An 11,978-nucleotide genomic window follows, 5' to 3' on the forward strand; every position below is an offset into this window, starting at 1 on the left:
TTGACAGCTGGAGTCCTTGGTTCCTTCGCTGGTGATGTCGCCTCCAAGAACAGCTCGAACTTCTGTTTGAATCTCTCCTAGTTTTTTGCCGTGTTTCCGGATAGCAGCAAAGGTTCTGATGCCCTGAGAAGTTCTATTGCTAATGCTCAATTTTGCCGGGCGGTCGTGGCTTCTATTTGCATAGACCGGTTACTGCTTGCAGCTTGTGGGCCGATTTCATCTACGCCGCGGAGCGACGCGCCCACTTCTGACACCATGTATCAGATCTGTGACGAGTGGAAGCTAGCAACAAAAGACCATTTATTCAAACCAGGAATGCGTATATATGGTATACAGCATGATAACCCCGTGTGGTCATTATCTAAGATTGGTTTCGTTGACGATGGTGCATGCGTTCGCATGGCTTACAAGCATTGCTCGATCGATACATCGGTGAGCCAGACAGATAAATTAGTGGTCGCTGTTGCGACACCACTCCCGAGAAAACAATGTGCTGCCATGCTGTAACAATGCGTGTGGATATACGGTAACATCGTGTCTACTAACAGCAGACAGCCGATCGGCCGTCTAGAGAGGCTTGTCAAGACGGCCGGTCGCTCACAGACAGGGCCATTTCATGGCCCTGTCTGTGAGCGAAATGTCTGTGAGTAGTCGGCTCTAAAAAGCCGAGAGGGACAAACTCATGGGGCTGGTGTATTTTAGTCACAGTGGCCACTACAAGAAGCATTGTTTTTTTTAGCGCGCAAATTTCATCAGGTTTACAGATATCGTTCATAAATAAAAACTCAATTTTAATTTAAAAACTCGTTTTTCTGAAAACACAAACTTTGCCTATTTTTTCAATGTGCCCCTCCTTGTTTGGGAACTTCTAGAGCTCAGATATGCATAAAATTTTGCACAATTTTTTTCTAAAGTATGGAGAATATATTTATCTAGTTTCAATTTAAACATTTATTGTATAATAAAAATTCTATGTAAACCTTTACTAGGGTAGGTGAAATATGGCTTTTTTGCGTCTATTATTTTTCACGCCTATTACATAATTTTTATGCGCTTCCTAATTAGTTATTTGCATTCCACACTTTATTTCGAACATTATGAACTATGAATGGTAAAAAATTACGGAAGTTCAGGGATGAAAAGAGGGAGGGGGGGGGAAAAGGGTTAAGGTTTTCAATTTGTCATTTCGCAGGGCTAAAAGTAAGTAAGTTGCGAGAAAACTGATTATATATTTGAAATCAGTATAAAAAATTCCATAAACACCTCAACTTTCAAGGCTCTAGGGTGAATAATAAAAAAATTGTCTTCGAGTAGCATCTCCCCTTAAGCAACATCCTGTCTAAGTTTCAGTGACCATTATTCAATTGTTTTGCCAATGAAAGTTGCGTCGTAATTTTTGCATTATACTTTACCGATGACCTCAATCAAACCTTCAGTGCTTTTCGGTATACCTTGGGATATACGTTCATGGACCGCACACCTGCGCATAATCGGAGGAAGGTCTTCTGCAAAGTACACTGGGGTATTGGAACGCCACTTCTATTGGCAAAATGGGCAGAAAAAGTTCAGAGGTTTAAAGAATGCAAAGGGGGGATGCTGCTATTGCCACAAGTGCAGTTTGTTCCAAGACTGAGTGTAACTGCTGGGTAATAAGGCATAGCTTCTATAATAACAGCGCTTGAAGTGGCTTGAAGACAGATCGGGGGGAGGGGAGTACTTGGAATATTGGTTTATTTGTTCTCAACCATTAACTTCCAAGAACCAAATGTTCACGAGGATGTATATTGCTAAAAAACTGGTCAACCTCCATTGACGTGTTGCCAACATATGATGCAACTGCCAGCTGCATAGGTGGGAACACTTCTATACAACTTCATTCATTGCAAGTCCATGTAAACTTCTTACACTCATTAATTCACACGTAGTTTAGAGCATCTTTGCATGTACAGATTGGCTCAACAAAAAGTAATCTGCAAAAAGGGGAAAGAGAGGATGTCATGTGAACTTAGCACGGGTAAATTTTTGGCCTTGTTGGTGTAACATTTTCATAAAGTTCAGCATAGCACTTTAAATCAAAAGAATGGGACAGTCTTGTGTATGTATGGCCTGTCCCACCTTCGTCGTTTCATTGCCGTGATTAGCTCTATAAACATGCCATGTTCTCTTTGTGCCTTTGTTTGCTGCACGCTAAATTCTTATGTTCTTTGTGTACACTCTAAGCCAAAAATGGCCAAAATGGGAGCAACGGCTGTTTTTACTCCTTCAGACCGACTGTTACTCTCCGAAAAGACCAAGCGGAACAAGATGGCCGACTTGTTCGAGAATGGGGTTGCAACTGTATTCATCTTAAGTTTGTAAGGGAGCAACGGAAGGAGGAACCGCTGTAAATGCTCTCGTCACGCAACGGTTACTCCCCGGCAGGACACCGCACACAAATATGCATGCCGCCCACATTGATATTCATGGGCCAGATTATTGTTTGTTCTGTGTGCCAAACTTCACCAAACCAAAACAGTGATTTATTTTAGCGTCCGTAGATAATAAGATAGCAGCGCTGGCTGAACACAGAAGGCCTGAGAATACAGTACGGCAAATACCTAACAGTTGGCACGTCAAAGCGGACCGAACGCCGAAACACGTGCAAAACAACGATAAAAAAGCCTAGACACGCCGTTCGTCCGCGAAGTAAGGGCGTCAAAGTCGATCAAGCACCGAAACACGTGCATAAGGAGCCCCCCCCCCCCCCCCGCCCAGATATATCGGAGAAGAAAAAAAAAGCGGACCCAGACGCGCTTCTCATCAGCCATACACTTAGTAGCACGCTTCACCGTGTAGTTTGAGGGCAGAATGACAAATCTGCGCCATCTGCGCCCGCACGACAAGTGTGGCGCTAGTGTAGCAAACGATGTAAGTTACAAAGTAATTTTTATTTAGTGTTTATGTTGACTAGCACTAAATAAAAATTACACTCAACTTTTTATATTTATTTATGAGTTTTAGTGTACCTCAGTTTTTTTTATAATTGTATTAGGAGAACACACTGAAATCATTGCGCTGACGCCTGTGCTGCCACTGCTCGACGTTTTTTTTTTTTTTTCGGCGCAACCAAGGAGGATATAAAAACCTGCTGGAGTGGAAGCCGCCTATGCTTACCCATGGGAGCGGGTGAAGCCGCGACGAGCCGCCGGCGGCCATCTTGGCAGAGGCAAGAAACAGCCGAGTACAGCTGCGCTCGCGCTTATCTAAGCAGCAGGTGCAGTTTCTCGCGTCTTCAAAGCAATAAAAACAGTTGTGTCAGGTTGTAAGCATTTATTCTTTGCTTTTTGGTGGCGAAATGGCCTACGAAAACGCTTTGAGAAACTCGAAAATGGAAGAACACAATCACACAAACATTAAAAATATATGCGAACAGTATAGCCGAAACGAGCAGTGCGGGGAGACTTGTACCAGCCCCTTAGTGTTCGCTGGGATGGGAGGGCTTCGTTGAACTTGGATCGTACATACTCGTACGCGGCTGGACTAAAAATGCAAAGTCAGTGCAAATGCTTGCAGCTCAGGTGGGTACTTGCCCTTCTGCTCATTGCCCACCCTGCACAATAGTTGCTGAATGTCATCCGAGAAAACAGATGAAAACACATGCGAGCCTTCTTCTGACAAGAGTTTTCGCTCTCTGATTTCTTTGATGATTTCTTGGGCGGTTTCATTTCTCTTGACCAGCCTTCGTTTAGTTTGCTGCAGTGTTTTGACCTTCTTCTTCAACTGGGTTATCTCTTCTTGTGAGGAAAGGACCTTGTCTTTGTAGAACTGTTTGGTTGGCGAGTCTTTAGGAAAATATTCAGCTCCAGGCAGGTCGCACAACCCAGAACACTCAGGACCAAGCGGGGCCGGGAAATCTCGAGACTTGGAGTCGGGACGCTTCTGTTTGACCTGGGTTTGAAAGCATACGTTTTCTCAGACGAGCTAAAAAGGCAGCAAGCGCAAAAACTAAATGAAACCTCACACGTATAATGTGGGTACGATTAAGCTACACATTTTCTTTGAAGAAATAATAAATGTATTAAGTAACAAGCTTTTTTCATAGTCGTGCACGAGACATTGTATGCCAGCAAAAAGGACATGCACCCGCTCTGGTATAACTTTCCATTCGCCGGATGTGCCTTTAAGTATTGAATTGTAACCACTGTCAGTATGCTGTAGATGTCAATAATGTTTCTGTAGTAAACATTTCTGTATGCCAATTCCTGCTTAAGACCTGGTAAACAGGTCAGTAGTAATAAATAAATAAATAAGTATCTTGATCACCAGTTAAGCCGAAGGTGAAGCAGTTACCATTACCGGTAACTTCACCTTCGCCGGTGGTGTCCGGTAACGCGGTAAACGGTAACGCAAACACGGTAACGATATGCTAAATCTACAGCTACTCCTCCACAGTACCGCCAATTCTCGGCACGCAAAAAATGCCCCGTATACCCGCAACAACATTTCGTGGAACAAGTATTATGTAGCGGCCGTAACGTCACAAGCGTTATGCACGCTAAACATTACGCTTCTCGTCCAACGATGTCAGTAATACTCACAGGTTTCTGCAGATGAGGCGGAAAAGCTGGAAACGACGTGGGCACACTTCCCACCCGCAGTCGCGTCGTTTGCCCAGTGTGGTCAAAGCACTCAGGAGTGAAATGTACAGAGCACAGGCGGTCTCCATCCTTAGCGCGCCACCCTTCACGGCGAACTGCCCGCTCCCAAAGACTCCGAACTTCTGCATTCTTTGGAAACCTGTCAAGAAATATACGACAATCAACTGCGGCACACGTACACACAATGCCATTTTGCTGCTCTTTCATGCGCGGGCCTGCAAGCAACTACGATGCCGCGAGTAGAACCGCGAGAAATGACCGCGAGTAGAACACGCTAAATTTCATGTACTTACAGGTGAAATGTGAGGCCACAACCTTTCTTCAGCCTGTTTGTGCATCCGTAGGCAACGCAAGAGGTAACCATTATCCAAGAGCAAGACTTGCACTCATTGAAAACTTTGAAGAGAACAGCGTGCACCAGCAACGAAGCGTGGAGGCGACACACCGGCAGCGCGCTTTCTGCCTCCGGCAAGATGGCTGCCGCTGGCGTCACCTGACGGGCGTCGCTTCCACTCCAGCAAGTTTTTATATCCTCCTTGGGCGCAACTAGGTTCGCGTTCGCACTACTTACTCATTTTTATATGGTCTGTGGTCGGCGAGCACATGGACGTGCGAGCTTGTGAGCTATGTTTTGATCGTGTGTGTGTGTCGCAGATTTGCGTTTCTACTTATTCGTGATGAAGATTAGTGTCTATTTATCTTTATGGAGCGCGAAGTAGTTGTGGATTTTGCTGCTGGGTGGAACAAACACATCGTAAACACGCCTTCAGCTATCTGCAAGCCTGTTCGCTCGTCGGACAAAGGACTGTGCATGCATCAGCGTGCAGGTGAGTGGCATTTCCAGCAACATTCAATGCTCTTACAATACATTGTTGAGTGGTTGCGCTATTGAAAGAGAAACGATTTGCTCTTATTCACATCCGTTGCTAGCCGTATCGGACTAAATTACCTCTATTACCGCCTGCATACCCTCTTGCTTCCCCTGTCACCACTGCAGTGCCAGTGTACTTTTGCAGTTAAAAGTTCATTTCCGCAACACTACCTCGCTTGAAAAAACATTGGGGCGGGGTTGTAGCTGCATTCATACTGGCACTTTTCTACCATTGGCTTTATGTAATGTTAACGGCTGAGTGTTGGGGCCTTGGGCCGCATTTTTTAGAGATGTAAAGTGTATGTAAATCAGTAAGTGAACAAATCATTGTCGCATCACTTCACTGGCATAGCCAGGCGGTTGCGCACAGAATTTTTTTAGGCCGGGCGTAGGGAGCCCAAATTGACGACCATATTCGCTTGCCCGGCCTATTCAGATAAGCGGACCCCCCCCCCCTCCCCGCACGCCTAAAAAAAAAATCTGCTCACATCACTGCGTCACTTGCTTCACCTCTGCGCTGAACGTACTATTTTATAAGCGCACCATCAAGCGAGCAGTTTACATATTGACAGAACAATTGGAGGAGGAATGACCCAAATCTTTCAGATTTCTTTAGTGATGCAAAACCTTAGCAAAACTGAATATTGTAAAAGACAATCATAAATGCTGTATGTTCTCGTTAGCGCTGTCATTATTCTGCATCATGAAATCTTTATGCGCTGTGAAAACTTGGCATGCCGTTGAAGTCACATATCGACGTTAATACCAATCGACGAAAATTTCGACAACCTCAATAACGCCGTTTGGAATTTGCCGCATGCACATAATTAGGCTGATTCCCACTTGGCTGTTCTTAACCTGACTTCACTGCTACCAAATGAAACAATATTTGATGCATGTCTTTACTTTTTTTTCAGGGATATGACACAAATTTGGGTATACTGCAGATAAAGATGCTCCCAACGCTGCTAAAGTACAGAAAGCAAGTGAATTTTGGTAAGTGCAGACTTTTTGTACTACGTATATGAAAGCATCGCTTTTTAGGGGCAAACTGTGCATGTGTTGGCCAGAGAATAGTTCATTATGCCACATGGTTACACTGGCACTGACAATTCGACATGGCTCCGCTGGCCCGTGTGTGTGCTCACACTGTTACCGTTAAGATAAAATGTTTATGTTTTCATTGCAGGGATTGCTGTTTGTACTAAAAAGCCAACTGCCAAGATTTGTTTACGCTGGTACTCCTAAAAGTATGCTTTCCCTATTTACATGGACTTTGGCTTGCACAAAGCATAACACTTGGGCCTAGATTCACAAAGCTGTCCATGCGCAGGCCTTCATAACAGCGTTTCTTGACTTGCCTTTACCCTGTTTTCTGCAGATGTTTCGTGGGTTTAAAAGTGCCACAGCATGTTGACCTCCAAATATTCGCGTTCAAAGTTCCGCAAGAGTGGGCTTAACTTTCTTGTGCACCTCTTTGCTAGTCCAAGATACTGAAGTGTTATGCTCTTACTAGAGGTGGCAGTGTTTCTAATGTTTGTATTTCCATCACATTGACCAAGTATGCGATCTTGGCTTGACTGGTAGCACATCCTCAACAAATGTCTTTGTGGCACATGTAGAAGGCAGTACAAAATAAATAGGCAGACATTCACACCGGGAGCTAACTTCTAATAATGCTTCTTTTTTGGAAACCATGGTGTGCTTATTCCAATTTGTCTAACAAGCAGTAACCTGTTTGGCTGTGAACCAACAAGACGAACTAATAAAAGCTTCACATGTTGTTGTTCTCAAATATATATGTATTGGCAAGCTATCTGTGACACTGTCAAACAAAGAATCAGAATATCTGTGCATGCCTTAAGATATATTGCTTCGTTTACATATCTCGTGGCTGTGACTCGTCAACCGAGTGAACAAATGCACCCTAGTTTTCTAAATTTAAAGCATTTTTTGAAGGTAGCACGGTCTACATTTATTTGTCTATAGTTTTGTCCAGCCGTTTGCGTCAGGTACAAAGAAATATACTGAAGATTATCATGTAGCCTCTGCAAATGGTTGCTTTCAAGCAGGCTTTGCATGCTTGGCTTGTGCCTACAGGTATTGCACAATTCAAGACGCAGCAGCGTATGATAGAACAGTAGAATCGAGAGCAACTATGTGCACGAGCTAAATAAGTATTTTAACATGAGCGGACAGTACGTGTTATTTGCCACACACATGACCTCATTTAGAATGCCCATTGGTGAATGGGCTCATAGAAATGTCACTCAGCTGTGTATAGGAAACAAGTTAACTGAGCCTAAGGCTATCTTTAACTGCTACAAATATGCCTTGTTGAGGTGCTGCACATTTTCTTCCAGAATATTGCTGTCTGAGACATCATGTGAAGAGCGTCTACAACATCAGCATTTATATGGCTTGCCAAGTAACGTTTGGCCGAACCTTCCTTTTTTTCACATTTCGTTTTGCAGTAGACATCCTAAAATGTAAGCGCTGCTGCAGTGTGTGTGACTCATTGTTATGAATTGATTCTGGCATGTTTAACCTCACACTTCTATTTTTTTTCTTGCAGCAATGAGATGCTTCACATATGCCTGCGGTGACGTTCCGCTGCGCTAGCCTGATGGAAACACCAGCTGCGAAACTTGAGTTCTTCAGAATTGGAGAAGTTGCCCTTCTCTCACCAATGATGACACAGACTGCCCTATGCTAGAAATTCAAGATTGTTTTTCCGCGGATGACGCAGAAAACCTTTGATGTATTATGGTGTTTGTTTAGTGCTGGCTGTGGTGTGGCGAAGTCTACTTTTACGGGTGGTCACACGTCGCCTCATAAAAAGAACAATAAAGCATTTATTTTCCTTTCAAAATTGTCCACTTTTTGTGTTAGAAGCACCCAAGCAGTGCTCTTCCAAGGAGCTCTCGCCATGTGTTAACCGTGTGACAAGCATACTCGAGATAAATACTCATTTCCCCAAGGAGTAACTGGAAGCATGTGCAGATGGTTTTCAGAGAGTAACTGCGAACACGTGGGAGGAACGGTAAAGAGTAACTGTTGCTCTTAGAAGAGCAACTGGTGGGAGTAATGGTTGGTCGGCAGGGAGCAACTGGTGGGAGTAACTGTTGGTCTGCAGGGAGGAACTGGAGGGAGTAACTGTTCATCCCCCGTAGGAGGAACTGAAAGGAGAGCAAGGGTTCCTCCCTCTGCAGTTACTCCTTTTAGGAGAGTAATGGGAGTGGCAATGCAATTGCTCCCTGAAAGGAGCAACCCCTATACCTCTGTTGCTCCGTTTTGGCTTAGAGTGTAGAGTTTTGTTCAACTAGACTCCTGCTCAATTTGGTGTTGTGTACATACAAACAGGTAGTTTAGGAAGCTAGCCATGAATGACTGCATTCATTGCACAAAACCATGCTACAAGTACAAACTATATAGTACGTTGTAATCATTCTACGAACCCTGTGTTCACTTGCCGATGAAGGTGTGCCCAGGAATAAATTAACAGCGTGTCCAGCCAACAAAACTGTCCGCCAAACAACACAAATACCTCACATTCACAGGCACGAAGAATATCAATGAAATCCTCCAAGGCTATATTTTGCAAGCAGGCTGCATGGCTCAGCTGTGGTGCGGCATACTGTTGTGCAGAACAATACAGCAGACTGTTGTGTGGAACAATAAAAACATTTTTGCATTAGTTGCAATAGCGTATAGAATGCGTAAGAACGCCTTGTTCGAAGCAAATCGTTGTATTTTGATCGCGGAATAAGATCTGCCGCCTTAATAGAGTGACGGGCTGTTCTGTCGTAACTGTGCTGAAGCATGACTTCCGTGAAGAGGCTACGTACTAAGGAGATATTTGTATTCTTGCTCACGAAGTAGCTCGGCACCGCTATACCTTCAGCATTCTCCGTGAAGGAGGGTCCTCATTTTTTACAGAGTACTTTGCAGTATTTTTTAGCGAATTTTGAAAGACGCTTGTGCCAGAGCCTTGATGATCACCAGGTGGTCCGTATTTTCAGATATGTTGACGATTATATTGTTTTTATTTGTATTGGGGGGGGGTCAATGTGTTTTATATGTCATTGGTGACATCATTTCACTTTTTCACGCATGCTGTTCACATTTTCATTTCACGCATGAAGTTCCGCAGGAAAATTTTATTAGGTTTTAAGACCTCACATTCACGTTTCATCCTCAGGCTCACGTGTGCTGGAAGTATAGTCCAAGTACTAAAAAGAATGTTTTGCCCTATGATTCCTCTCACTCCAAGCTGGTAAAAAGAGGTATTGCCAATCTTTGTCTGACAAACGCTGTTACTAAGAGGTTGCATTCATAAAATGCAAGATAGCATCACTGAGTAACAAAATAGGCATCTGTTGGAGGGCTACCCTAACTATTTGATAGCTTCTGTTGCTGAACAAGGGTTTAAGCGCCTCAATGTTAAATAGAGAATTGATGGTGGTATTGTAGAACACGGAAACGAATTAGGTTTTCGAGAACAGAAGAACTTCGTGGTTATGCCGTACGTTTATGGCATATCACACAGACTAAAGAAGGTTTCAGCCCAGATTGATGTCTGACTGGTCTGAGTAAAGTCACGGGTCTTTGCTAGAAGATTGCGCAGCTCAGAGCAACAAGAAGTTTGTGCGACATAAAACATGTGAATAAATACTGTTCGTGTATCACATTTGCGGTGTATGGCATGCCGTTAAGTTGCGACAAGTTTTACATTGGACAGTCTGGTCGATGTATCAATGTTCGGCTCAGGGAGCATGAAAATTTACCCTCGGGCACTGGTGGTAACTTGCCATTGCACTGGAAGTCGTCTGGTTGCACGCCCCTCTTCGATAATGTTACAATTTTAGGTAAAGCTAAGGCGCAGCGTGAATGGGAGATTATTGAAACATTTCATATCTGGAAACTAAGACCTGACAAGTGTGTTAGCGCAGTCTCAGTTTATCTCACCAAGAAAGAATTTGTATGTTAAGACAAAGTGATTTACCAAAATTAGCTTGCCGGGTGCTTTTTTTGTTTATCTGCTCATGCGTTGTACTCACTTGCAGGGAAAGTTGTTCCAAAACAAACGACAGTTGTAAGTGCCACATCTCAGCTGTCTGTCTGTTTCTACTGTGCTGCTTTTTCTGATTTCGACGTTTTGTGGCTTTTGTAGTTCACAAAGTACTTCGCGCTGTGGAGTCGGTTCAGGGCGTCGTCTACATAAACGTGGAAGAGGGTACACGTCCTTCTTTGTGATTTTGTTCAGGCGTCGGTAATCGATGCAAAAAACGTAGGGCTCCATATTTCTTCACAACTATACCCCAAAAAGAATTTCGGTGCTCCCTCAGTCTAGAGTTGACACACGACCCCGTCTGACCATTATAAAGTCATCCGCTTGGGAATAGTACGTTCACCTAACTTGGCCATGCACGGCCGGGGCTGCGGTGCACCCCAGATTCTTCGAGATCGAGGGTTATTTTCCACCACCGCGATGAGCTGACAAGGGAAATATTTGAAGCCTACCGAATTCAAAAGGCAGGCGAAAACTGTGAAAGTGAACCATCAATCGCTCTCCTTGATAACGAACTATCATTTTTAGTTTATTGCCATTAACGTTATTAGTGCAAAATGTTTCGTGTCTACACAGCAGGTAATTTAGTTTCTTTAGTTTTCTCGCCAGACAAGAGCATGCGCATATATATATATATATATATATATATATATATATATATATATATATATATATATATATATATATATATATATATATATATATATATATATATATAATTATATTGACTGTCACTGTCGTGGATCATCAACGAGTGTCCACCAATAAACGTCTTAACAGTTTGGTGGAGAGTGCTGAGAGTGCCGTGCCCTTCAAACATCTTCGGTTCGCATTCGTTGCCCTTGGAGCTTCGGTCCCGTACCGTGCCTTCTACCATGCACCAGGACACTGCTCAGCAAACGCTCCCTCCTACGCCGACGCCATGTCCCAGTATCGCCCGCATTCGCGACCCTCCTGTCTTCACCGGCGCGGATGGCACCGACGTCGAGGACTGGCTCGCCATGTACGAACGCGTGAGCGTCTTCAATCATTGGGACGAGGCAGCTAAACTCGGTAACCTGTTTTTCTACCTCGCGGGTGTGGGCGGAATGTGGTACAACAACCACGAATCTGATTTCCAGACTTGGTCCGCTTTTAAGAGCGCTGTCGTCGACGTGTTCGGCCGTCCTGCCGTTCGTAAACTGCAAGCCGAACAGCGTTTACGTGATTGATTGATTTGTGGGGTTAAACGTCCCAAAACCACCATATGATTATGAGAGACGCCGTAGTGGAGGGCTCCGGAAATTTTGACCACCTGGGGTTCTTTAACGTGCACCCAAATCTGAGTACACGGGCCTACAACATTTCCGCCTCCATCGGAAATGCAGCCGCCACAGCCGGGATTTGATCTCGCGACCTG

At 44.1% G+C, this 11,978-nt stretch overlaps 1 protein-coding gene and 1 long non-coding RNA gene across 2 annotated transcripts; one reads left to right on the forward strand and one right to left on the reverse strand.

Annotated features, from left to right (window-relative positions):
- Nucleotides 1–3,289: 3,289 nt before the first annotated feature.
- LOC142814757 (THAP domain-containing protein 1-like) lies at nucleotides 3,290–5,179 on the reverse strand. Its single transcript, XM_075894006.1, has 3 exons — nucleotides 4,931–5,179; nucleotides 4,578–4,776; nucleotides 3,290–3,927 (listed from the first exon to the last, which is right to left on the reverse strand). Exons 1-3 carry the CDS (start codon nucleotides 4,999–5,001, stop codon nucleotides 3,520–3,522), a joined length of 678 nt encoding a protein of 225 aa, XP_075750121.1. The 5' UTR covers nucleotides 5,002–5,179; the 3' UTR covers nucleotides 3,290–3,519.
- Nucleotides 5,180–5,234: 55 nt separating this feature from the next.
- On the forward strand, nucleotides 5,235–8,380 carry LOC142814103 (uncharacterized). Its single transcript, XR_012894808.1, has 3 exons — nucleotides 5,235–5,464; nucleotides 6,426–6,504; nucleotides 8,084–8,380. It is a non-coding gene; the product is annotated as an uncharacterized LOC142814103 (long non-coding RNA).
- Nucleotides 8,381–11,978: the final 3,598 nt, after the last annotated feature.

The sequence above is a fragment of the Rhipicephalus microplus genome, chromosome 4, assembly GCF_043290135.1.
Source record: "Rhipicephalus microplus isolate Deutch F79 chromosome 4, USDA_Rmic, whole genome shotgun sequence".
Classification (NCBI taxonomy): Eukaryota; Metazoa; Arthropoda; class Arachnida; order Ixodida; family Ixodidae; genus Rhipicephalus; species Rhipicephalus microplus.